The sequence below is a fragment of the Rousettus aegyptiacus genome, unplaced genomic scaffold, assembly GCF_014176215.1.
Source record: "Rousettus aegyptiacus isolate mRouAeg1 unplaced genomic scaffold, mRouAeg1.p scaffold_m13_p_5, whole genome shotgun sequence".
Lineage (NCBI taxonomy): Eukaryota > Metazoa > Chordata > Mammalia > Chiroptera > Pteropodidae > Rousettus > Rousettus aegyptiacus.
The window spans coordinates 113,420,212-113,448,069 of record NW_023416308.1 but is presented as its reverse complement, the minus strand read 5'-3'; the positions used below and the strand labels follow the sequence as shown (position 1 = coordinate 113,448,069).

Genomic DNA, 27,858 nt, shown 5'->3' with positions numbered 1-27,858 from the left:
TCAAGCCAACACCCAGCAAGAAAATGGGGCCCTTTGCCCTATAATCACTAAGAATTGGATCCTGACAACAGTGGAAGCTTGAAGGTGAATCCTCGCTCAATCAAGCCTCCGTCGAGGCCAGAACCCTGCCGACACCTTGACTGCGGCCTTTCGAGATCCTGAAGCAAACAGTTAAGTCATGCCCAGGACCCCAACCCGTAGACACTGAAATAATGAAAGCGTGTTGTATCGAACCTCTGCGGTTGTGGTCATTCGTTGTGTAGCAATAGGTAAATGCACTGGCCTTCAGAGTGCAAAGCCCAAGGCTTGGGCTCTTTGGGTTTCTCAGAGCGTGCTAGACTCAAGTCTGCGAGGACCTGTGTTAAGAACCCCACGTGGTCCCCCTGCAGCCTGGCTCTGTGGGCTGAAGGATGAGGGCGAATGCCTCCTCCTTCTCCTGCAGTGGGAGGAGGGGAAGTCACACAGCTTTGTCTTCTTCTGACGGAATCCTCCAGCAAAGCTGTCAAGTGAATTTCTGTTTCTGATGAAATTCTCTTAGTTCCATCTCAGTCTAAATTTCTTTACTAGGCTGGTTGAGAAAACCTTTCTTGGCTCTTTTAAAATTTCTTCTTGGGTGAATGGCATTTCATGTTGTAAATTGGGAACAACTGTCATCCTCTTGGTAAATCAGGGAGGGGGTGGTGGGGGTCCCTCCAGGTGCAGGCGACAAGGGGAAGCATTAGCTGAAGCAACTTTTAAAACGATAGCAAAACTGCCCTCCGCCTTTATCACACATGAGAAATTTGATATGTTTTTATGAGTTTTTTTTCAATTATTTTTAATTTCTCTGAGATGAAATCTACTGCTTGATTAATGTAAAGCATTTCTTAAGCTAAAACTTTTCCTTCCCAGCAGTTCTGGAGGGAGCAGGGCATCTGCCTGTTATGATTCATATGCATTACACACACACACACACACACACACACACACACACACACACACACACAGAGAGTTCAGAAAATCACATGAAATGATGCACATTAAGTAGAAACGTAGCTTTTATGTCAATATTTGTAAATGGGAAAAATACATTACTAGGAAAAGATATCTTAAGTCTCGAAACAAAATGCGGTGAGAAAGGACGTGTGCTCCGGGGGATAGTGCTCCAGTGGCTTAGTTGTGGTCAGTAGTTTAGTTGGAAGTGAAACTAATATTGCTGCCTAGATCCTGAATCTGAAAAAGAAGCCCTTCGGATGTCAGGTGACCACATCCGGGCCTTCCCGCCCTCCGCGGGTGAAGAAAGGGCTGCAGCTAACAAGCTCGCCCTCAGAGCACTGAAAATGACAGAAATCTCGAAGTCTCTTGAAAAGTCAGCAAAGTGGCCGGGAAAAGGGAACACGGTTTAATCAGGGAACACAGAGCAGTTTTCTCGCCAGACCCCACATGTCCGGGCAGCCCTCTCTCCACCCTTCCTCCTGACACCCCCTAGCCTTCTCCAGCAACTTCCTTACCTCTTTTCTTAGGATAACATCATTCTTTTTTTTTTTTTTTGATGGAAACAGAAATCAATATTCCTATTTATACAATGTAAAAAAAAAAAAAAAAGGGAGGGGGGAGACCCTGGGTATAAAATCTAACTGTTCAGGGTGCAATCAGTCAGAAACATATAATACCACTTTTGGCTTCCTTCGGCCCTTCACATGGGTGGGATACAAGGAAAAAGGGGGCTGCGGGTCCTCCTGCACGACAGAAACAGAAACCTCACCAGAGCGAGAGCCCCAGGAAGGGGTCATGAGAGAGCAGAAATTTCATTCTGTCCCTCATCTTATTTTCTTCATCAAGCCTTCCCCTCAGACTCTTGACTACTCATTGGTCGTCCCAAAAGAGTCATCTCATTGTGCAAATGTGCGCACTTGGGGAGGGAGGTGGAAGGAGAGGCTGAAGTCGGGAAGCGTTTATGAGTGTGTACGCCGTGATATTTGTCTAACAGAGCCGTAGAGCTCCTTTCGCACTTGTTGACCATTCTGCAAATACGGTTTTGTGTGCTAGTTTTTCCCTTAATGTGATTTTACCCTAAAGATTTTACCACAACTCTACCAACTCTCATCAAAATCACCTTTAACTTTTATATCACTGCAATCGTCCTTTGGGTCTAGAATATCTCAGTCAGATGAACTAGTCTTCATTTTTATGCCTTTGGGTCCGACTTTCTCTATGTGATAAATAATGTGCTCTCCCCACCGCCATCCATTGTATGTAGAAACTCAAAACTATTTGTTTACTATTGGTGACAAATACCACTGTTTCTCCAAATCGTGTTATAATTCCAACAGGGAAATTGTCTAAATCTTTTACTCTGGGCCCTACAGATGAAGGATAGAAAATGACAAGAGGAAAAGAAAGAAACCAAACCATTCTTGAGGAAGGAAATGGGAATGGGAGTCGGAGAAAGGCAATAAAATTCTTTCTTCTCCAGGACAACCAAGTGCAAAAGTTGGGTTCCCCTCCCACCAGGAATTTTGGCTCCCTTAATGGGTACTTAGGCTGGTAGGTTGTTCTAGGCTGTGGAAAACCGACACTAGGCTGAGGAATCACATCATAGGTGTAACATTTAATGCAGCACTCGATGCTGCATTTTCAATGCACTCCTAGGTTACTATCCCACGTGAGCCGTCACTCACAATTGACTCTTACTCAGTCATGAAGTGCCCACCATGTGCCAGCACTGTGCTAGAGACTAGTGATACCTGATGAGTAAGATCCTGGCCTTGCCCTTGGTATGTAGAGAGCATCGTGGCAGCCAAAAAGTGGGAGAAGTAGCTTGGACAAGGGGAAGAACAGGCTTCATTGAACAGGGGACATTTAAATGGTGCTTTCGAAGAAGAACAGATGTTTGTGGCCATATGCATTCTAAGCGGGGGGATCGGTGTGGGCAGAGGCCAAGGCCCTGAAACCGTTTGACCCTTTGGGTGACCTGGAAGCAGTTTGTTATGATTCTATCACAGACAGAGAAGTAAGAGATGGAACTGAAAGAGAGGCAAAATTTTGGATGCCCAGGGCTTTGAACGCCTCCCAGAGACATTGAGCTTTGTCAGGGAGGCAATAACCAACCACAGAGGATGTAAACAGAGTGGTGACAAAATCTTATTTGTATTTACAAAGGTCCCTAGTACTGTAGTCTGTACAAGGGTAAGAAGAAGCGGACAGGTAAGAAAATGCAAAATAAGGATGCAATATTCATATCAGACAACAAAAAGTCTAAGGAAAATTCTTAAATCTGACAAAGGTGCTCATTTCTAATGATGATATGTTGTCAAGAGTCTTTGTGACCAAATAACAGTATAAAAATAATCAAAACTTTGCCTAGGAATATGAGAAACTAATGAAAACAATAGTCATGAGAATTTTAAGAGGTACCTTGAAAATTTGAGAAATGTAAGCAAAACACAGGTGATTTGAATGACAAAATGCTTGAACGAGCCAATATAAAAGAAACGTGTTTTAAGCTTGTCTGATACATTGACGATTGACCATATATTCCTCCTGACACACGTCTTATAAATATAGAACATAAGAGCGAGAAGGGGCTTGAATCTTCTTACCTGATTCCAGACAGTGAAATGCGAGAGAACTATGGCCCAGAGAAGAAAAAGCGGCTTGTGCGGGTCGTGAAGATAATGGATTTATAACCCAGTTGTCTCGGCTCTGTTTCCCAAGTAATCTGCTTCGTATCCTTTAACACTAAAGTGGTATTTTTAATTGACCCACAAGAGGGAGTCGGTGAGCAAGAAAAATGTCCTCTGAATCCCCACCTCACCCCAGTGCCCTAAAAGCTCTGGTTTTGTGTATTAGATTTGGGTTGGATCCCATATTATCTGGGGGTTTAGTAGGTAAATTAATTCAGCCCTCTGATCCTCAGTTTTCTCGTCTGCTAAATGGAGATGCTATTAAATAGAAAGGTGTGTGTAGGGATCATTCGGATTGCATCTAAAAAGCTTAGCACAAAGTTAATTCTCAAGATAATCGGTGTCAATGACAATGATAGATATGGTGATAATGTTTTCATTTCAAAGAGCTCTTTTTGTGCCCTCAACTTCTTTGTGTCGGTAATGGTTTCTGCTCTACGGTCAACTTTGTCAGGTATTAACAGATTTTTGGTTTAGGGGCCGCCTGATATGTCTTTTCTCCTCCTTCTTTCAGCTTTTTTGTATCCTTTAAGTTTTGACTTTTTAAAAATCTGGTATGACATCTCTGTCATTTATTACATATAATATATTCACTCGTATATTTAGAATTTGATCCACCATGTTGCTATTGGCCTTCCCAGAAGAAATAAAAGTTCTAATTCTCTTAGAATTTGACAGATGAAATACCCATGCGGTGATTTTTAAAGTTATAAATCAACACATTGTAAAAGAGTATATAATTACCAGACTAATTGAAGGGAGAAATAATATAATAAAAGTTATTCAATCGCTTGAAAATAATGTAAGGAAAAGGAGATAAGAGTATACAGAGTGGTTGCAAAAAATAGAAAACATTTTTTTTGTTGTTGTTTCTTTAATCGTTTAATTTGGTTTCTCTATTTTATAGCATTTGTTTCCTTAAATATTTAGTGTCTGTTCACATTTTTATTTAATAATTACTTTGTTGAAGTCAGTGAACGTATGTTCTGTTACCACATTCCACATCTGGTGAGGGACAAAGACCGGTCACAGGTGGAGGTTGACCGGTATTGAGGTGGGAGAAAGGACTCTTCTGCTCCAGACCACGCTGCCCTCGGTGTCTCCATCGTCGGAATCCTACTTCTAGAAGGTGACTTTCCTTTGGGGGCCAGTTCCATGAATCCCATCTCCCTAATCTTCCTTTTTCCCCCGTTATTTTCAAAGTTTGAAGTTTTTCCAGTCTCTGATCTGCTTCTTACCCAGATAAAGCACTCACCTCCTGTGCATTTGCCTGTCGTGTAACTGTAATTTTTCTCAGATAACAGTTCTCAACCAGTGGCTTAGGGATAAACCACACAGTCGTGTGATGCCTGGGCAAGGGAGAAAGGGAGAGCTTGCCCAGCTGTTTCCAACGTTATTTTAAAAATCAATTACCTAAACAACTACCCCAGACTCCGTCCCACTCCCCTGCTATCTATAGTTTTTGACACTAAACTTGGGCTCTATCTGTATCTGATCTTATTGCTGTATTTTCTTTTATGGTTACTTTGGGGTGGAGTGATTCTAGTCATGCTGCTCTGTCAAGTTTCATTTCTACTATTCTCTGTTTCCTTAATTCCTCAGAATCACTTGTCAGCTCCTGATATCTCTAACCTTTTTGTCATTTCATGCAGTATGGAGTCGGAGGGGAGATTGAACTTGTCCTTGGTTTAACATCTGAACATCTATTGTGAAGTCACGAAACTCTCTGTAGCCGTGGCCTCTGTAGTGCCATATCCTCCTAGTTTTCTCGCTCTCTTCCTTAGCTCCGTTTTTATGTCCCCCTGGGAACTCCCGCTTCTGCTAATGCTGGTTTTATTGTCTCACAAAGGGTTCGCTCTTCTCTGCCTCCACACGCAGCGCTGGGCGATCTCACCCCTCCGTGTGTGTTAATTGCCTGGATGACCTCCATGGCCACAGTTCTCACTCCGTAGCTCCCGCCTGCTGTCCAGCTACTCACTTTCAACCCTATTTGAAGGTCCTGACGTAATTCAAGCTAAACATGCTCAGAATTTTACTGTTTGTACCTGCATTTGTCCCTGTCCAAGCGAATGGTCCTGTCACTCATTTCAGTCCCCTAAACCAGAATCCGAAGGTCATCTTTTCCCACTCTTTGTCCTTACCCTACGCACCATCCCCCCACGAACCACTGCTGTGTCTGCTTCCTCAACACCTTTCAAGCTCACTCCCGTCTCTCCGCCTTCATTAGCGCCAGTGCCGCTGTCTCGAATGCTTCCACGAATCTAAGTCGGTGACTTCCGTCTTGTGTCTTCCTCTCATTTCTCTGCATGGCAGCCAGGACAACATTTCTGAGATATTTTATTTATTTATTTATTTATTTGAGAATGATAATTTCAGAAGATTCCAGGCAACACAGTCTTTCGGATTAGGCAAAGCTGGGCCCCCGCCTCACCGACACCAGCCGCGTGGACGCCTCGCTTCGGTTGCACTTCCTGGGAAAAGCGCAGTCGACACGTGTCTATAGCACATGACCGGACGTGCAGTAAACATTCAGTCGCATTCGGTAACGTAAAGACTTTTCATAAAGGTCCACGACTCGGAGTAAGTTCCAAAGGCCCGCAGGTGATGCCAGGCTCTGAATTCTCTGGCTGTTTTCACGCTCAGCTCCTGTTCCGATCAGTGATTAGGAAGCAAGCTCCTTCAGTTTCCCAGATGCACCATTAGGCCACTTAGCCCTGTGGTTCTGCTTCATCCCACTGACTCGGTCCAGAACATCCTCCATCCCTAACTCGTCTTCCATTGGTCCCTCTCCTGCTCATTCATCAGATCCCTAGTTAGATGCCGACTTCTCCACAAAGTCTCTCTGCATGCGAGGCAGGATGAATTGATCCTCCTGTGAGTGACCTTAGAGTACTCTACTTTACCCTGAAGGGAACTGAGTATCCTGGATTCTGATAGTATATTTATCTTGTCTGTTGCACAGTGGTTTATAAGCTCCTCGGGGACAGGGATTTTGCTATCATTTTTTGCCATTTTATCTGTAGCACATAGCACATCACTTGGCTCGTAGTAATTTTTTTCTTAGAAGATGCTGAACGAGTGAGAACTGAACACCATTTGCCTTCCTCCTCAGTATAAAGTATTGATTTCGTATCGCAAATGGGAATCTTAGGTTCAGAGAAATAATAAGGTTATGCAATAAGTGACTGGAATTGGGTTTGTCTTAGTCGAAGGCCAGGCTCTCTCTATGATACCAGCTGCCTCTTTGATTTAGAAAGGTGTCACATTAATTATTGCTACGTAATCAACTTGTTGCCATTTAACAGAAATTCATCTCCGATGGTAGAATTCCATGTAAATAATACATTTAAATTGTGTAGAGAATGGTAACACACAGTTCTCTAGGGAGACAAGAGCGATGTGTAAAACACATGAAATTGTGAAAAGGGGCCTTTCAAATGATTTTTAAATGCCATTAAATTAGTTTGTGTATATAAAGGCCTTGGAGCAGAGTGAGACACACAGTAGATTCTCGACCGCTAATCTCCACAGTACTAACCATTATTGTTTTTCTATAAAGACCGTATAATGTGGTCACCACTTGCTCAGTAAATTTCACAACAGGCATCCACACCCCGTTTGGGACACAGAATCAGCTCTTCCGACATTAAAAAAAAAAAGGAACTAGCTTTGCGTCTCAGAAACACTCAGCATAACCTTTGAGATTCGGAAAAAACTGCTGGAAGAATGCAGATTGAAACGGAGTGAGGTGTGGAGTAGGGGCAAGCAATCGCACCTGGACTGAAGAAGGCATTTGCCCAGAGTCTCTGGCACTCATAAGGCACACAGCAGACATTGCAGGCTTAAAGAAAGGTAGGTCCAAGGACAGGCCTTTCCAGGCTTTTAGGCTGATGGTTTTGGTTTTCTCATCCACTAGTTCTAGGACCCCTGGGAGTGGAATGAGAGAGGATGAGGTTGCCCCCATGGCACAAATAGGTATTCTGGGTTGAGGTGGGTTGAGTGCACCTTTAAATGTACATTTAGGGGTATGATGCAGAAGAAGGGGGTATGGACAGGATGCTGAGGACTGATGTTGGATGCTGGACGAGGTTGTTTTGGTTACTTCTGTTCCCTGAATCCTCAGGCTCTCAGGAAACAGAGCAATGCTTTATGTGTTTGAGTAATTATTGCATGTACTCTCGATGCCCCTTCTTTCATGGTCTTTATTCTCTGTCTCAGACATGTCATTTTTACAATTCAACATTTAAGGGAAGATCTGCCACGTGCTGCAGTATTTGGTGGAGATACTGTAGGGCAGAGGCAGGGTCTCCGATCTTGACTGTGGCCTGACCTGGTTCTCCAACAATCTTGGGCACCGTTCATGAGACTCCTCCAAGGCATAAACGGAAGCTGCTCATGAGGAGGCCTACCAATAAGAGAGACTTTGTAGATTCTGAGCATTCTTGGTGTCAGAAAGAAGCTCGAAGGCAGTTGTGCCCAAAGCATACTTTCTTCAGATGAGGCAAATGAAACTCAGTAAAGGGAAATAACTTAGCCAGAGTCACACGAGTTAGAAAAGAGCTGAGAGAAGAACCTGGATTTCTTGATTCCTAGTCCAGGCCTTTTCCCCACCCAGGTCACCATTTCTGCATTACCATCATCATCCTCCACAAAACCATCCAAGTTTAGGCCTCCTCTTGGGCTTCTCTTTTGTTTCATGAGTTTGAAAAGGAAAGACCATCCTCCTTGTGCTCCCTCATCTGTGGGGAAGATAGTGATGCAAAAATAAGGAAACACATGACTGGTAGCACCGATCATCAAGGAGATTGGAGCCTGTGCAGGAAGACTGGGGTGTTTTCTAGGTCTCTTCACATCTACAGCAGGAATGACGACAACGAAAAAGACACTATAGTTATCAATACCCCCGTGTATGTCACACATGGCATGACAAGACTAGGGTTCGGAGTCTTCCCCAATCTGGAAGAAACGTCCCTCATATCTCTCCAGTGTTTTCTGTTGTTTTAACTTTCTCGATATCTGAATATAAGGAAGCTGAACCCTGGAGAGTAAACACAAATTTTTGTCCTTGGGGAATTTACCTTTCTTAGGTAATCGACACCTGGATTTCTGTGGTGTGAAGGTAGGAGGTGGTTATATGAGTTTACAGCCAGAGTTTTTTTTAGAAAGAGAGAGTATCATCCCTGAGTGACCAGGACCTGAAGTATGCTAGCAGAGAACTATGAGAAGACCATAAAAGTCATTTGAAGCATTATCTTAACATAGTGTTTGCTCTGGGGAAGCTCGCTGTCTTATTAAATATAAAGGAGGAACCACCAGGGATGTTTGGTAAGACAGGACATGTATTTCCTAGATCCTCGGTCCAATGGCATGCCTGAGACACCACTGCACAGTTCCTTTGAATTAAAGAGACATAAACCAAAGTACACATGCCATTGGACCAAGAAGCATCACCGGTAGTTAGTATTACACTTTTGATCCTTATGATGAAAGAGGGAAATAAATGAGATTTTTTAAACCCTTCCTTAGCGTCATAGGTTGAGTAAGCCAGGTGTGATGGGTGGAGGAGGTGGGGAGTTGTGCCTGGGAGAAGGCAGAGACTCCTAATACTATCAGTGTGTGACAAGATCGAATCCTCTGGTGGTTTTTATTGTGGCAGGGTAGCTGGGAGTGGGGGGTGGGGGGGGACATGTACCTGGCAATGAATTCGACTTGTGCAGATGCCCCCATGTAGGAGTGAAACTGCTGCTTTGGAAGTATTGAAATAAATCAAATATATTCGTAACTTCAAAAAAAGAAAAAGAAAAACAGATTCAAGGTAAGGTCAAGACGATAGATACGTGCCGAAGTGGTAGAGTTTCTCCTATCAACTACATTAATTATGTTAACTTTATCGTAAGGTCACTGGCATCCCAGTACTGTCCTGATACTAAAGCCAGATAAAGACATGACAAGGGAAGAAAAATATAGACCACTGTCTTTAATCTTTTATGATTATTGATGCAAAGATCCTCAACAAATAATAGCGAATCAAATTCAATAGCATATTAAAAGGCTCATATACCATGACCAAGTGGGGTGTATCCCTAGAATGCAAGAATAGTCCAACATATGCAAATGACCAGTGCAATAGGCCACATTAACAGAATGGTATAAACAGTAGCACGTGATCGCATCAGTGGAGGCAGGAAAAGCATCTGACAAAATTCAGGATCCTTTCATGATAAAAACATCCGGAAAAATAGAAAGAGAAGGAGAGTACCTCAATATAATATTGACTACAAATGCAGTTAATAGTATACCCAACAAAAAATAGATAAGTCAGACTTCATCAAAATTAAAAACTTTTGTTCATAAAAGAAGACTATCAACAGAACTAAAAGACAATGGAGAAATATTTGCAAATCACCTATCTAATAAGGGATTGCTATCCAGAATATATAATGAACTCAACATGGGCAAGATACTTGAACTAGACACTTCTGCAAAGAAGATATACAAATGGCCAACGATCACATGAATAAAATGCTCAACATCACTAGTCATTAGGGAACTGCATATCAGACCTTCGGTGAGAAACAACTTTATACCCATTAGGATAGCTATTGTCAAAAAACAACAAAAAGAGACAGTAAGAAGTTTGGCAAAGATGTGGAGAAATAGGATGCTTGGGCATTGCTGGGGGGCAGGGGATGTAAAATATTGTAGCCGCTGTGGCGAATAGTGTGATGGTTCCTCAAAAAATTAATCTTAGAATTACCATATGGGAATATGATCCAGCAATTCCATTTCTTTATATATACCCTAAAAAAAAGTGAAAGCAAGAACTCAAATAGCTGATTGTATAGCCATGTACACAGCTACATTATTCACAGTAGCCAAGGTGCGGATGCAATCTGTGCCCCTTGACAGATGACTGGATAAACAAAATGCGGTTTATACGGACAATGAAATATTATTTAGCCTTAAAAAGAAATTTTAGCACATGGCTACGACATGGGTGAAATTTGAAGACATTTTATTAAGTGAAATAAGCCGGTCACGAAAGAACAAATACTAGATGATCCCACTTACATTAGGTACCTACAGTAGTTAGGCTCAGAGAGGTAAAGTAGAACGGTGGTTGCTAGGGGCTGGGGGTGGGGGAGGGTGTGCAGGGAGGAAATGGGGAAATAGCGTTTAATGAGTACAAAGTTTCAGCTGAGGAAGTTGGAAAAGTTTCGAAGAGGGATGCTGGTAATGATTGCACAACAATGCGAATGTACTTAAAACTGCAGAACTATACACTTAAAAATGGTTGATATGTTAAATTGTACGTTGTGGTTATTTTATCTCACACACACACACACACACACACACACACACACACATCGCTGAAGCTCACATGCTTACTAGGATTTAGCCGTTTTCTTCAAAAAACTGTTCCTCAGATTGTTCTAAGATCTTGGTTAATGTCTAGGGTTGTGAAAAAATTGATTTCCAGCGTTCTCAGAGGTTCGGATTTTCAGGTGTACCCACTTAGCAATTCTGGAGGTGCTTTTTCCGCTTTCATTTTGTCTCCTTTCTTGCCATTTCAGTTGGTGGGTTACATTTATTATCATTTAGTTGTTTTCTCATAGCAGTTTCCTCTCTATACTGAAAAAAAATCACATAACCCACTTCTCTTTATTGGTAACTTTTGATTTTTCATTCTCACTTAAAATTTAGAGTTACTCTCTTCACCCATATCCCAAGTGGCACAAGAAGACCTATTCTTGTCATCCCAATCCCAAATTTTGCTTTTTTTTTTTTTTTTGTGGTTAAGTATTTAAATTTTCTCCTTACGTTTAACCCAATCAATTCGATGTTGTCATTCTTGTTTCGGTACAAACAACGTGTGTACATGCATGGTTACCAGCTTATGTGCTCACATGCCTACTAGTATTGTAGAACAACTTGCTGGGGTTCATATTCCGTATTTTTGAAGCACATCGTTTAAAAGGTCTAGTTAGTGAATGTCTCCGCTGGAAAATTGTATCAGATGTTGACTTATCTGAAAATGTCTTTATTTTACCTTTGATCTTGAAACATAGCTTGCTTTCGTGAATAACAAATTCTAGGTCTATAGTTGTTTTCTCTCAGACCTTATGTTTTGCCGTCAGGAAGATATTTTGCTGTGATTATCTGGTTTACATTATCGGTTTAATTGCCATTAATTTGCATGTGATTTGACCTTTTTTATGTTTTTACTACTTCTAAGATCATCTTCGGTCTTTGCTATCTTGTAAATTCACTGTAATGTGGTTGAATATATATTTTTCAAGTAGACTGTTTGTGTATGTTTTATGACCTGTGTCTGTGGGTTTACATATTTCATTAGTTAAGGAAAATATACAGATACCGTCATTCCAAAGATTGTCGATTAGGCGTATCCTCTATTTGTTGTCTTCTCTCTGTCTGGTACTCTAATTATACATATTTTAGAACTTTTCATTCTTTACTTATAACCTTTCAATCTTTTTCCTATTATGACCACTTCTTTGTCTACCTATATGGCTTTGGGGTGAATTCTTTGGATTTATCTTCTGCTTTACTAATTCTCTTTTTAATTGTTCCTTGCTATTTAACACATTGACCAAGTATTTTTTAAACATCAGCATTATCTTTTATCACATTTGAAATTTTTCATGTCACTTCTTACATGTAATCTGTGCTTTCTCCTTTTTGTGATTCTATTTTTATTTGAATATTTCATTCCTATTTATTTCACAGTCTACATTTGATTATTCTAATATTTGAAGCACTTGATGTTTCTCATAACTAAATTTTGTTTTATGTGAACTTGGTGTGATCTTCGATTATGATGATATATTCAGATCATCCTAATCTATGCGATTACTTGGAGACTCAAGAATGCTTGCTTCTTTCTTTGTGGAGACGGGTAGCTTTCTACAAAAGTAGCTTTTTGTTTTGTGATTTCTCTTCTATTTCTCAGAATTAGACTTGTCCAAAAAAACTACAGCTATCCACTGGTGCATTCATTCTCAGGATCATAAAGAATATATGTTTAATACTTCAGTGAGTATCTTCGATAAGCGTGCCCTGAAATTTTTGGCTATAGTGTCCCATTTCTTTGATATTTCCTATACATTTCTCCCAAATTCATCCTCATGCATTCTTTGTTGTTTCTGCACTTTAAAAAAATGTTTTTTACTTACGTTAAGTACATCGGTAAATCAGTAGCACATTTTGTTACCATGAGTGTAATGTTGAAAGAGGAAGAAAGGGTAAAAATAAGACAAACGTCTTCTTAGAGGAAGAAGGGAAATGAAGGGGAATCCTTCCCTACCGCCTCTGAAAAAACTGATCAGAAGTAAAAATGAAGAACTGAAAAATAAAACCTAAGATTCCTGAAGCCCAACAGAACTCAAAGGAAAGCAGAAGAGCTGATAGGAAGTAGAAGGAAAGCAGCAGGTAGGTCCAGCAGCTAAGATCAATCCTGTTTCTAAGGGGCAGGATCGGGGAGAAGAAGCCTGGAGGAATGGTTTCCTGGCCCCAAGGCAGTGAAGCACCTTCACCCCTGCTCCATGGGGGAAAGCTGCACAGATAAAGAACTTCATTTCTAAGAGACTTAAGAAAGCCATCTTAGTTCTTTCATGTGTAAGGATGCACCAGGTGCTTTGGGGGGTTCGTGGGTGCTGGAAACGGAAGGAGAAAATGCATGTGCGTTTCAGGGCCATGGGAACTGAGGCTGCCCCTGGGACAGAAAGGGCATTACGGCCTAAGTGGAGGGACCCAAGCCGGCTCCTTCAGATTCTCAGCTTCATCGATTTCTTCTTGGCTGCTCTGGGGCAGAAGGAAGTCTGCAAGGCAAAAGGGCGGAAAGGTTCCCATCCTAGGTCACGGAGGCCTTTCCTGTCTTACTTCCCCCACTTTTTCAAAAACTCTAGGCTGGAACAAGGAAGAGTTTAGAGTTTCCTCTTGCTCCGATGGCTTCCCAGAGACATCCTAGAATACCTGAAGAGGGAGGCGAGGAGGGACTAGAGAGTGAGGCGGGACGGTCGCGAGGGACCTTCGGTGGCAGTCGTTCTCCGTCCGTAGGAACAGGTGCCGTGATGCGAGGGGGCCCCACGTGGGTCCCTGTGGTGCCGGCCCTTCGTGGCATGTAGAGTAAAGCACTGGCTGCACAGAGGCTAGACATGAGCATAAGCATGGAGGGACCAAGCTGAAGATACCGATGAAGAAGAAAGAGGGCCTCACGGGCATCGGTGAAGGATCAGAGGTGGAGGAAGCTAGCCGTGGAGATTGGGCTTGAGTAGCTACTTCTGGAACCGTTCCCTACAGTCCTTCCCAAAACCTCACAATCGCCTTGGATTCCATTTAACTAAAAAGGTGAGAAGGCAGGTAAATCAATCAAAACCCCCATAAAACAAGCATCTCGATGGAACAACCCTCGATCAAAGTGAAGACTGCGGGGAGATACGGTGGCTGACGCTGAGGTCATCTCAAAGCCGGGGAGGAAAAGAACGCGTGTGTATAAATCCGAGGTCGGGTATCGGGAACTGGTCCCTCCTCCAGTGCGATCCCAGCAGAGCCAAAGATGCAGGCGACCAGAGACAATTACGTGGAGGCCTCTGGAGCCTGGAGTCTCCCACACTGCACGGGGAAAGCTACCTACGCGGCCGAGGGAGGGGACCCTGGCTGGGCCTTGGAAGCTCCCAGAGCCGAAGATAACGTTGCATTTCCACCTGCCCCTCCACCTCTGCCCGCTTCACTAACAACACAGCTCCCACCTAGTGCCCAAGCACTGGCCTTCCCCTCCCCGCTCTACCTAGAAACACCTTCCACAAGGCTGACTCACAGCACCTCAGTGACCACATGAAACTCTGACCACATGAAACCACGAGGAAGACGATGTTCCCTATTCCCTCCTGCCCCGAGCCTCGCCATCCTGGGGAGACAAGGAAGAGGGGGCCACAAACAGGGATCGGCCAACAGCAGGATGGGGAAGGGGCAGGAGGCAAAATGGTGTCTGAAAAGATGAAGAGGAAGATGGAAAGTAAGTAGGTCACCACCCTGCACCTGTAATACAAATGAAGGAAGTTTATTTTAGATGGCGTGTCCTGGGCAGTCTGACCTCCAGGCCCCGGAGTTGGGGAGAGAGGCCAGTGGCCACAGCTGCCTGGCGTTGAGTGCTGACATGCTAAAAAGGGCCGTGATGGACCTGTCAGGGGACAGCCCTTGGGAACCAGAGTTCGGTGTGCCGTTACCGCAGAGGCTGTGTGCTGAGTGGCGCGGATAGAGGCTGTTCCTTAGCTCTCACGCCAGCTGCATACCCTGCCTGTTGCTACAACCCCGGCTCTCATTCTAGGGCCGCTCATGGAGCTCCACACCTCAGCTTCAGTCTGCTGCACCCCCCGGATTCTGGGGTTCGCTCTGTGGCAACTTCTTGGCCATCGCCAGGAAGGGATTGTTCACATTCAGAGCCGTCCTGGCTGAGGTCTCCATAAACAGCAAGCCGTTGTCCTCGGCGTACGCCTGGGCCTCTTCATCCTCCGCCGTGCCCTCGTTGGCAAGGCCAGCTTTGCTCCTCGCCAAGACAATAACGAAACCGGGGCTGGCCCGTTCCTTTACCCACGTCTTCGCTCGAGCCGAAGTTTCCCGATTAGTCCTGTCACGAATCACAGTTGCAGCTCGGCCACCTCTGCAGTACGCAGGAGCTAAACTACGGTGTCGCTCCTGCCCACCTGGGTCCCCGATCTCAGACTTCACTGTTGTGTCACCCACACGGATTGGGCGAGGAATGCCACTCAGACGGCGCTCTCCTGGTCACAAAAGTGCCCTTGGATGAAACCGAATACCAGGCTGGACTTCGCCACTGCAGGTGCACCCAGCAGGACCCACTTGAACTGGCCCGCGTTGTGAGCCTGGCGCTGCCCATGGGGCCTGGCTGTGCGTTTGCTGGTCGTGGCTAGATTATCAGAGCGGGGAAGTGTGGAGGGAAGGGGATGTCACGAAGTGGCAAAAGGGAGTGGGGGGAGTGGGAGGGAGGGGACTTCCAGGCTTCCGTAGTCCTGGGGCTCCGGCTCCCCCTTCCCCCGGGGCCCCAGCCTGTGTCTGACGGGCAGCCTAAGCTCAGCCAAACCCTCCTGCCGCTCCTCCACCTCTCACTGTTTTTAAAAATCATTTCACTTGAGTTATAGAGATTTTTTAGTTGTTTTCCAGTTTCAAAATGAATTTCCAATTTTCTTCGTATTGTTTTTGGAAATTTTCTACGACAGAAGGAAAAACATTGACTTTTGGTTACATCCCCTTATGTACTTTCTGATCCTGATTAGTTTACTACCCTGCACATGATGTGTTCTTCATGATTTCTTTTTTTTATTACGGTGACATTGGTCAATGAAATCCGGTAAGTTTCAAGCGTACAATTCAACAGTAAGCCATATATATATTGCATTAAGTTCTCATGAATTATTGATTATATTTTTCTGTCTTCATACTTTAAAAAATTTTAAACTTACTCTATAATTTACTACTATGTACTTTTTCATTTTACTGCTTTCCAGAACTTTTAATGACTATGTTACTAAAATTAAAATAATGTTTTAAATGATTAACCTTTTATTTTCATTTGGACTTTTCTTCCTCTATCTATCCCTGAAACTGACTCATTTTTAAAATTTCCATCCATTTTATTGCTGGATAACTAATAATATAAGTTAATAACCCTTTCCAGAGAAATCTGAATTCTTTTTGAGAACATAGAAAGTTTGTGCGACTAGAACATTCTTTTGCCTTGTGCTGCCAATAAAGGGGTACACATCTCCAAACTTAAAACTTTTATAGAGCCTTGGTGAAGCATAAATGGTTTGATTGTGGTTTGTAGACTCTTAATAAGTTCACTTCCCTCAAAATTTATGCACGCGAGCCATGCAACACCTGAATATGCATTCGAATGAGTAGATGAAAAGGGATTCACGTGATTTAAACCTATCCCCGCATGACCTGGTTAGGGTTAACTATATCCAGGAGATAAAGTAGCATAAGACTATTACGTTAGTGCTTTGAGTTTCGGGAAAATAATTTATGTGTCATTGTGATGCATTAGTCAGTCAGGATGTAAAGCATCTTAATAGGACAAGACGTTTAAATTCTTGGTGCCCAGGATATGACTCAGAATTATAAATTCTCCCCCCCCGCCCCCAAATCCACAGTTTATAGAATACAATCCAAGGGTAAAATACATAAATCATATTTAGCGAAGATGAATCTAGGGAAGGTTTTCAGCTCTGAGAATGTAATCGTGCTCTCATTAGAAAAGGGAGACTACGAAATAGTTTACAATTAATTGGGACGGAGATGATTCTGTTTATCACTATTATAAAAGTTATCCTTCAAAGGGGAAATGGATGTAACCAAGGGAATCTGCAGTAATAGGGACAGAGATAAAATCCGAGTCCAGACTTGATGTATGAACTTGAAGACAGTTCCCTAATTTGAGCAGCCCAGCATATTCATCTTAATTCTATCCACGTTTCCCTCTCTTCAATACTTCTAGCACAGAAACCATGATCTCTCTCTCTCTCTCTCTCTCTCTCTCTCTCTCTCTCTCTCTCTCGTGTGTCTCTGTCTCTGTCTCTGTCTCTCCTTAAGGTGTTTCTTGTTCTGCTTTCCTGGCCGGCCTGTGTAATCATTACATCTTATGCAGATGTTCTAATAGTGCTTACAATAGTGGAAGGGAATGTAGACCAGAGGTGGTCCTGTCATTTCCAGGATCTCATCCTAAATTACGTTTCTCATTGCAGCGGCTTTCCTGCTGCCATGACAACCATGCAAGGAATGGAACAGACCACACCAAAGCATGTGTTCCAGCTGGGGCAGCCTGCTGCTGTCCAGTCGTACTTGTGGAAAGGGTTAATAGACAAGTTCCTGAAGGGGGAACCCAAAGTCCTTGGGGTAAGTCAGTTGCAAATCTGGGAGAAGAACAGTCGTGTTGTAAACTTCCAACTCATCAGACCCATAGCAAATACTTTGTCCCATTAGCTTCATGATACGTTAGCCAGCCCTAGGGGCATCGGAATCTGATGTTTAGGCCCTACACTTGAAAAGGGATATAATATTTTATTATGTCACGTTTCTAATCTAGTCGTATTAAATATCTAGTGACTTCGGAGCTGTTCTGGGGGTGGTGAGTCATTCATGATAGTTATCATGAATGTGTTTAATTCCAGCGTGGAAGAGCAGCTAAAGAAAAGGCCATAGGTACATGAGCTTCTGTCCCTTCCACAGACCCTCCTAAGAACTGGTGGCCCCATATCATCACTGTCTCTCTTTAGGGAATTTTCTTAGCTTGCTCCTCTGAGGATGAAAATATTCTTCCTCCGTATATTTCTGTTCAGAGTCTCAGGTGGGTGGACCTGAAAGAAATGGGCATTTTAAAGGAAGACAGGTTAGAACAGGCGGAAGGGCAGTGCATGCAGAGGTTTATCTCCAGCCCAAGCTTGAAACCAGCGGGACAAAGTCATGACACTTTGAATCCTTTCTTAATGCCACGGGGTAACCGTACGCCCACTCCGTTCATTTTAGACCCCTGTACACGCTCATGTCCTTAGACCTCAGACCCCATCCCGCAAGAAAATGTCATATTGCTCTTCTTTTTTTCTTCCCTTGTAATACTCTCCTTTTATTCAGATTACTTATCCTTGCTAGAATCACTGCTCCCTCATCTCTGGATCACTGCTCTCTGAGTGTGTGCGAAGGAGAGCAACAGTCATGGTAGAAGTAGCATCATAGGTACCAGGAGAGAACCTCTAGGTAGGTCCCGGTACATTCTTTTACCTTGAAATTACTGAGGCGATTGGGATAGATATCCTGAGAGATACTTTTAGTAAGTTAATACATCCGCAGTTCTTTATATGAAAGAAATAAAATTGACAAGGGAAATCAAGAAGAGCACCTCACTTTCAAAATATGGAGAACGAGGGTAATTTAGTGGGTGGAAAGGGAGCGGCTTGGACATCATTTTTGTGGTAGATCATCAGCTTTAACTTTTTTTCTTTTTTTTAATCACTTTTAGGTTGTGCAGATCCTGATTGCCCTAACGAATCTCAGCTTGGGAGTAATAATTATAAGTGTCACGGTCCCACATTTTGTATACATATACACACAACCCTTTTCGGTGTATACGGGGTACACAGTTTGGGGGTCAGTGATGGTGAGTAGAACACTTTCTGGTCTAGTTGGAAAATAATCTTTAGTTTCTTTTTTTTCAGTAATATCTTATTAAATTTTGGTACCATATTAGGGTTATTAATATTAGGAATTTAGAAGCTTTCTTTATATTTCAGTGCCCTCAAACAGTTTCAATACCATTTCAGTTAGATATTTTCCCCTGTGAATTTCTGGTAGAATTTCTTTGTTGTTTTGGTGGGGGGGGGGGGGGTGAAATGGGTCAATTATTTACAAACTTTTATCTTCTTCCGATATAACTGATCTATTTAGTGTATTTATCACATCTAAGGATAGATTTTGGTAAGCTATGACTTCAAATATTTGTTTAAAGTTTTTGACCTGCCTTTTCCCCCGTGTTACCAGTTTCTTATTTCAGGGTCCTTGTCAGTTGCAGCAGGAGTCAGAACATCAAAAGGCCTGGTGGGTAATATTCTCTCTCTCTCTCTCTCTCTCTCTCTCTCTCTCTCTCTCGTTTCAAAAGAAGGATTAACCGAGTACGTATTCTGCCAGATTTTGTTTGTTTTCAAAAAACCAGGAGAGATTGTAAGTTTTACTTAGTGGAATTGGTCTTTCAAAAATTATAATTTAAAAAATTGGCTGATAATCGCAGTACTGACATGCACACAAATAGTTTGGGAAGGTAGCTGCTAAGAGAATCTTAATGAAAATACAGAATCCCTGAGAAGAAATAGTAAATGGGTCGGTCAAACAAACCCTGTAGCTTGAGATCTAATTCATGGCAATGGTGGCATATTATTTGTGACTTATCGATTAAAGTTTCTATTGTAACTGTATGCAGAAAGGATTTCGATTCAGTTTGCGATGAAAGAAATTCATAGTAATCTATTAAATAGGAAGCAGCTAATTTAAAACATAACATCCATGCCAGTATATCTTTCACAAAGTCAATAAAAGGCAAGAGCCCAGATCTCAACAAATGTTTTTCCTGGCTAAAGACCATATTTGCATTTTCTTTGCTCAAACAGTAAATGTCACACTGGAGTGTGACCATAAATCTACCTCACCTCAGTCTGTCTCCCTAGCATCTCCTTCAGGTATCACCCGCTCAGATCGATCTCGTGCGACAGCCACACTAAACCTTTCAGAGTTTCCTGAGGAATATTAGTTCTCATAAAAAGCCTCCATGGCTGCATCGTGAGAAGAGACCGTAGGAAAAAGAATACACAGCAAAGGGAAATAATATGCAATAATAATAATAATAATAATAATAATAATAATAATAATAATAATAAGGCAGGGAGGCATGAGAGGCGAATGGCATTTAGAAAATGCTGAGATGCCGGCCACCTGAAGCAGAACAAGATAGAAGATGGGCATAGATAGGATGGCTCAGCTGAAGCGGGGAAAGTATTGAAAGCCCTGCTAAGCAGATGGGAGTTGATCGCACGCACCAGTGGGAGTCATCTGAAGGATTCAGGCTTGGAAAAAACAAGATCATATTTGTTTTTTGGCAGGAGCTTAGAGTCGAAACTACTCTAAGGAAAGAGACATATCAGGAGAGTATCGTAATAATCAAGACAGAGAGGATGGACTGGGTTGGGAAGGAAGTGGTGGGCGTCAAGAGATTAGTGGAGACATATCTTGAGGACGTTGCTGGATTGTTTAATTGATTTTCATTCATTTCTAGGTCCGATGTAGCCTGGGATTCAACATCACCAGCTCTGTCTTTGCCATAACAGGGATCATACTCACTGCCATTAGCTTGGGTGTCTTTTCATTCGCCTATGGTCATTGTGGATATGAAACGACGTCGGGGGATTGTTTCATGGTCAACTCCATTTTTCTGGTGAGTGCTGCTGCTTTTCGTGGAAGACTATGGTGAAAGCAAGGCAGAGGAGCCCTGACTCTGGCAGAGTAACAGTCAGTATTCCCCTAACTGATGAATCGCGACATCTCATCTCTCTTTGTTCCTCCTCTACAGGTGATGAGGAAAGGTGGGAAGAAAGCTCATAGTTCTAGGACACCTCCTTCTCATAGCGTGCTAGGCATTTTGCATAACGTCTCCTGTTGAGTTTCAGAACACCGATAAGTATGCACTATTATTGGCTCTAAAAATGGAGCCCAGACGCCAGTTCCTGGATGTCCCCAGGGCTTCTTGATGGAGCCCGGTGGAGATACCTGGTTCTCTAATTATAAAGTAAAATCGTCTTGAACATTATCTGACAAGTGATGAATAGCCCGCTATCCTTCCCAACATCTCTGGATGTCCTTGCAAGATTAAGTACTTTTGGCCTCAATATCTAGCTTCTGGCAAACTCTCAAGCACTATTTTGTATTTTGCCACTTTTCTGTATCACTTTCCCTCATCTAAATGTTCTCCTGATTGCTTTATTTCCCACATTACCACTTACGCAAGGTTTTGTAGGTAGTAAAACTTCTTAAAGGTTTGGGCCATTGGGTAACTGTGTGGAGGAAGGGTTATCACAGCACAATATAACAAACTAAAATGAAATTATATTAAAAATTTTATTAAAAGGTCTATTAGCCATCCTCGACACCACTGAATTTTCTGCGATCTTCCCTCTATAGGACCTTCAGGCATTTCACTGTGCTGCTCATTAGTTCTTTCCCTCATTATCTTCTTTCCTCCCCTAAATGTGGAAACCCAACTTTCTTCCCTATTATGCAGACCAGTTGCATTGCCTTTCCTTCATTCCTAGCTAAGCCTCAGTAAATCTTTAGTGCTAGATTTTCACACCAAAATAACCCCTTGAGCATCTTTGCTAAACTAATTTACTCCCCTTGAGATTTCTAACAGTTCTTTTTTTAAAAACTTTTTTGGGTTTGTTTTTCAATTACAGTTGACGTACAATATTATATTAGTTCCAAGTGTACAATATAGTGATTAAACATTTGTATAACTTACAAAGTGATTGCCCCAATAAATCTAGTACCCATCTCACATCATACATAGTTACTACAATATTACTGACTACATTTCCTATGCTATACTTTCTGCCCCCGTGACTATTTTATAAGTACCAATTTGTATTTCTTAATCCCTTCCCTTTTTTCACTCAACCCCCAATCCCCCTCCCATCTAACAACTGTCAATGTTTTCTGTATCTATGAGTTTCTTCCTAATTTGTTTGTTCGTTTCTTTTGTTCTTCAGATTCCACATATAAGTGAAATCATATGACATTTCTCTTTCTCTGTCTGCCTTACTCCACTCAGCACAGTACCTTTTAGTTCCATCTGAGCTGTTTCAGATGGTAAGATGCCATTCCTTTTTATGGCTGAGTAATGTTCTAGTGTATGAATGTACCACCTCTTCTTCATCCTTTCATCCATTGATGGACACCCAGGTTGCCTCCATGTCTTGGCTACTGCAAATAATACTGCAAAGAACATATGGATTCATATGCCCCTTCGAAGTAGTGTTTTAGATTTCTTTGGATAAATGCCCAGAAGTGGGATTAGTGGGTCCTTCTTTGTCTCTAGTTATAGCCTTTGTTTTAAAGTCTATTTTGTCTGGTATAAGTATTGCTATGCCAGCTTTTTGTTTGTTTCTATTTTTATGAAACATCCTTTTCCATCCCTTTACTTTCAGTTCATGTGTGTCTTTCCATCTGAAGAGAGTCTCTTGTAGGCAGTATATGTAAAGGTCTTGTTTTCTTATCCATTCATCCACCCTGTGTCTTTTGATTGGAACACTTAGTCCCTTTACATTTAAAGTTCATAGATATGTAGTTGTTGCCATTTTATTTTATTTATTTTTTATTATTTTCTTCTTCTTCTTAAAGAAGTCCCTTTCTATTTTTGGTAATACTGGTTTAGTGGTTATGAACTCCTTTAGCTTTTTCTCATCTGGAAAGCTCTTTATCTGTCCTTCAGTTCTAAATGATAGCTTTGCTAGGTTGAGTTATCTTGGTTGGAGGTCCTTGCTTTTCATCATCACTTTGAATATTTTGTACCAACCCCTTCTGGCTTGAAAAGTTTCTGTTGAGAAGTCACATGATAGTCTTATGAGAGCTCCCTTGTAGGCAACTAGATTTAGTAAATTAAGACAACATAAACTTATTATCTTAGTGTTCTGAACGTCCAAAGTTTGGAATGGTTCTCACTGGGTTAAAATCTAAGTGTTGGTGAGGCTGCTTCCCTTTTGGAGTCTGTAAGACAGAATCAGTTTCCTTATCTTTCCTGGCCTCTGGGGAGTCCTACATTCCTTGGCTTGTCATCTCATCTTCTTTCTTAAAAGCAAGCAGTGCAACATCTTCAAATCTTTCCTGGATTTTGATGCTTTTGCCTTCCGCTTTTACTTATTAGGATCCTGTAATTACTTTTGGGATGACCTAGATAATCCAGGATAATCTCTCCATCCCAGGGTTGGCTAGTAAGCAAACTTAATTTCATCTACAGACTTAATTCTCCCAAACCTGTCATGTAAGGACTTATTCACAGGTTCCAGAGATTAGGATGTGGACCTCTCGAGTCTATTGTCATTCTGCCTACAATTATTACTGTGTCTACAGTTACTAAGATATGAAACCACATTATTGTGTCAACTGTATAAAATCTCTAGTGTCTGAAAGAACCAAGTCGATAATTACCCTATGATCCCTTCTCCCCTTTCGAAGCATTTTCACATTCTGTATCTAAAATTGCACTGTAAATTAGAGGGTGCAAAAAACGATTACTTTATTAGTGGAAAACCTGAGAGGATAAGCGACATTCGGCAGGCCAAGGATTGGACAAGGGCATGGCTGTGATTAGGAGCCCGCTCTCCTGACCTCTGGGCGGTGCTTCTGTTCTGGCACTGTAGTCAGTGGTCAGTGTTTTGAACTCGTCATCTCCGTTCCTCACATTTCCTTGTTATGAATTTGCTCCTAGGGTATGGATGCTATAGTGCTCATTTTAAGCGTGCTGGAGTTCTGCATTTCTGTGTCTCTGTCTGCCTTCGGGTGCAAAGTAACCTGTTGTAATCCTGGTGGGGTAAGTACTGGACTTCCCTCGAAGATGCCTATGTTAGTTTTCTTTTGCTGTATAATAAATTACACAAACTTAGAGGCTTAAAACAACACAGATTTATTATCTCCTAGTTGTTGTGGGTCAAGAGTCTGGGGACAGCTTAGCCAATTCCTCTTAGCCAATTCCTCTGCTCAGAGTCTCACTTATGGTCTCAGCTGAGGCCTCTGACCCTCTTCCATGCTCTCAGGGTAGATTTATTTCCTCTCAGTTGTGGGACTCATGACAACTTGTTTCTACAATGAGGCCAGAAGGAGAGTGGACGTCTCTAGTGCTGTGAGCCTCTTTTAAAGGGTTCACATGATTAGGTGAAGTTCTTCCAGAATAACGTGCCTTTTGATAAACTCAAAAGCAACTGATGAGTAACATACTCACGGGAGTAATACCCCATCATATACACACAGGTCTCACTCATACTCAAGCAGAGAGAATTGCACAGGGGTGTGGGTCATCTGGTGTCATGGTAGAATTCCGTCTGCTACAGTGAATAAAGAAAAACTACTTTCTCCATCCTTACTCCCTCAAAGGGCCCCTCTCTTAGTCTAGATCAGAGAATGCTTCACAATGCACAAGTTTCCCGAAAGTGCCATATTTTCCTTCATTATGCCATTCTAGCAACCTTCCCTGGGCTACTGAAGAAAGTCAGGCTTTCAGAATTCTCTCTCAATGAGTGCACACCTGGCCACTCTCTACCTTGAGAACTGCAGCAGAGCCTCCTGCCTGCTAAGCAGAAAGAATGTCAGAGAGGATGGGGAAATGGGAGGAGAGAAGAGACCAGGAAGCACTAGGAAGAATAGAACAAAGATATCTTCCAAGAACTGAGCATTCCAGGATGAGAAAATGGGCATCGCGACCCTAAAACGTGTTAGTTAGTTTTATTACGCAGTAGCCCAGACAAAGCCCAAAGCCAAGTCATAAAATAATAGTTTGACGAGGTTATTTTTCTGGTGTTCTCCTCCAACATTTTGTGCCTCTTCACTTTCTTTGGGGGCTCCCATGCTACACCACATCCCCCACTCCCACAGTCCGTCTCCACAGAAGAAAAATTGACGTGTCATGGTAACTCTGTTAGAGGACTTTTGCGTTAGGAGGCCCTAGAAGCCAGAGTTTCTCAGCAATTCCCAGTTATTTTGTAATTTTATTAAGTGAAGCATTTGGACAAGGGCACAAACTCCTTAGTAATGTTTGTTTCCTAACATCTAGACTTGTGTCCCCCTTTGCTCCTGGAGTAATGACAGAGCTGGGGAATGGCGCTTCCAATAATCTCAAAGCTGGGGAGCGGGAGCCTCAAAGAGCAATGGCTTTGGGCACGTAATGTCTAAGTCTTCATCTCTTCCTGGTTATCCCATCCACCCCCTCCATTCCCACCGAATTTGTAGAAGGACCGGCATTTTTCTTCGTTTTCCAATGATTCCCGCCATTCTGGATCAGTGGCTTTTTTGCTATGCTTTAGTCACGGCAGGCAAGGCCATGGTTTGGGGATGCTGTTGCCATTCGCATACACGGCCTGGTTTGGAAGATGAACTCTTCATTTTCCATGACGCCGTGGGCACCATCATCCGCACGGAAGATCAGTCCGCTTGCCAGACCACAGCCACAGCTGTCGCCATCCCACGTTAAGAGCGATCGCTGCGCTTTTCTCATAGAGGTAGCCCGATTGGAAGAATGCCTGAGAAACGCCACCACATTGATTTCGAGACTCAGTTCGGAGAAGAAGGGATCAGCACTGATAGCGACGATATTATGTAGACAGGAAACAGGAAACCGTGAGGCCGTTTGCTTGAGTAATCGATGGTGTTCTGATTGATTTCACAGGTTGTGCTTATTATGCCATCAAATCCTCACATGGCAGAAGCCGCATCCCCGGCAGCATCTTAAAAGACTCGATGCCACCAACAGACCAATGGGAAAACGTTCCAGAAAATCTATCTGGACAGTAATGCAAGAACCCCACTTGGAAAATTAGTAGAGTACAACTCTGATTTGGATCATTTATGTTAAAATTCAGAATCATGTTCCTATTTTTCCCAAGAACTTAACAACTCATTTCGCTGGCTCTTTATCAATAGTAGCAGAAGATAAATAAATAAATTTAATAAACCAATAATGCTTGAAAATTTTCATCGAACTTTAAGGCTTTATGTAAGGACATCAAGGCGGCAAACAAGGTTTGGCAGAAAAACGACAAGAAGATATTGCGAAAATGAGGCCTCCATGCAGACGACGTATTTCTGCCTCCCAGGCCAACACCCCTCCCACCTGTCCGACTCTGTTCCTAACTTTGGGAATGCGGAGTGTTCTCACCTTCATAACGTTACGATGTATGGCTTTTTCCTTGCCTTCCTCTCTCTGCTTTCCTTCTTCCATAGAAAATACCTTTAAATAGTACGGTCAGGCCTTGCATGTGCACGAATCATTATATGAGAGTAAGTACCCAGAGAGTAAAAATCATGTCATGGATCGGATTCAACTTCCGTTTTCTTTCCCTCTCTCTTCACCTTCCTCTTTCCCTTCCTCGTTCCTCTCCTTCCCCCTCCCTCGTGTCCAGGGCAGGAATATATCCTGATCCCATTTGTATCCAGCGCCATAGATGGAATCGTGCCGTACGTGGTATTTACTGCATGTTAATGAAATGCACTTGATTTATTACAGAACAAAAATAAATTAAATAAAATTAGAAACAGTAAGTTCGTGTCCTGTCTACTTCCCACACAGATGTGACGTGGTAGGAAGAGACTAAGTGTGGAGATCAGTAAATGTAGTACTATAGTAAGGCACGCGGGCTTTTTAATCAGACAGCCCTGGGTTTTCATGTCCAAAATTCCATCTCTCTCAGTTGCTACCTGACTGGTCATTGACGCACCACAAATTTTTCTATATTTCATATTTCTCTTCAGTAACATAGTGATCATATCACCTAACTCATAGACCTGTGATAATTACTAAGTATGTTAAGGGTAGAGCAGTTCTTACTCTGATTGGCACAGACTGAGCCTTACAAATTTTAATTTCTACACACAAGTGAATACATATACATGTCTATGTATTCGCGTGTATATGTGTGTATATAATCACTTTATGCACATATTTATAAAGTGCCTATGATGGGCAGTTATTATTTTAAGCATCGGAGAATACACTGGTGAACCAAAGAGATGATGTCTTTCACGTAGGATAAACTGATACAGCAGGGCATAATTTAACATATAAACAATCAAAACAATCAATCAAAATATTTGCAAATGTTGTTAGAAGCTGTGTGGAAGGTAAAGCAAGTTAATGCGCCGGAGGATGGCTGGTGATGATGGTAACGTAGGAGGGGAGAGACATCAAAAAAGTGTCCAGGAAAGTTCTTTCTGAAGAAAGTTTTTTCTGATATTGTCATTACGATAGGAGAAAAAAGATTATTGCATTTTTATGGACATTTATGGACATGTATTTTTATGGACATTAAATATTTTTTTCAGTTTCATTGAGAGATAATTAATAGACAAAAAAATGTCTAGGTATTTAAGGTGTACAGCATGATGTTATGATACAGGTATACACTCTGAAACGATTACCACAAACCAGTCACTTCACACGCTTATCTTTTATTTTTGTGGTGAGGACACTTAAGATCGATACTCCTGGAGAATTTCAGGTATATAACACAGTATTATTAACTACAGTCACCAGATCTCCAGAACTGACTCATTCCACTTAACTGAAACTTCATGCCCTTTGACAAGCAGCTCCCCATTTTCCCCAGCCCCCCAGCCCCTGGCAACCACCATTCAACTCTCTGCTTTTATGAGTTTGACTTTTTTGGATTCGCTGTATAAGCGAGACTGTACGGTGTTAGTCTTTCTGTGTCTGGCTTATTTCACTTAGCATAGGTCCTCTAGGTTCAACCATGTTGTAGTGAATGGCAGGTTTCCCTTCTTTTAAGGTGAATATATATATATATATATTCACATTTTCTTTATCCGTTAACCATTGATGGACACTTAGGTT

General features: G+C 42.3%; 1 protein-coding gene and 1 pseudogene across 2 annotated transcripts; one reads left to right on the top strand and one right to left on the bottom strand.

The window, feature by feature from the left end:
* Nucleotides 1-6,032: 6,032 nt before the first annotated feature.
* MS4A4A (membrane spanning 4-domains A4A) lies at nucleotides 6,033-26,563 on the top strand. 2 transcript variants are annotated; one of them, XM_036221316.1, is made up of 8 exons: nucleotides 6,033-6,783; nucleotides 7,269-7,517; nucleotides 17,450-17,600; nucleotides 18,721-18,858; nucleotides 19,239-19,295; nucleotides 20,524-20,682; nucleotides 23,728-23,829; nucleotides 25,678-26,562. In XM_036221316.1, exons 3-8 carry the CDS (start codon nucleotides 17,466-17,468, stop codon nucleotides 25,738-25,740), a joined length of 654 nt encoding a protein of 217 aa, XP_036077209.1. In that variant the 5' UTR covers nucleotides 6,033-6,783; nucleotides 7,269-7,517; nucleotides 17,450-17,465; the 3' UTR covers nucleotides 25,741-26,562. The 2 variants fall into 2 exon arrangements, with proteins under 2 accessions (XP_036077209.1, XP_036077210.1); XM_036221317.1 differs by lacking the exons at nucleotides 6,033-6,783; nucleotides 7,269-7,517 and having other exon boundaries at nucleotides 25,678-26,563.
* Nucleotides 14,961-17,411, bottom strand: LOC107497308 (annotated as a pseudogene).
* Nucleotides 26,564-27,858: the final 1,295 nt, after the last annotated feature.

Bases quoted from the DNA above. Each gene is read 5' to 3' on its own strand.
- MS4A4A (XM_036221317.1), top strand. From the start codon at position 17,466: ATGACAACCATGCAAGGAATGGAACAGACCACACCAAAGCATGTGTTC. The intron at 20,683-23,727 runs GTGAGTGCTGCT...ATTTGCTCCTAG, and splicing joins TGGTCAACTCCATTTTTCTG to GGTATGGATGCTATAGTGCT. The intron at 23,830-25,677 runs GTAAGTACTGGA...TTGATTTCACAG, and splicing joins CCTGTTGTAATCCTGGTGGG to GTTGTGCTTATTATGCCATC.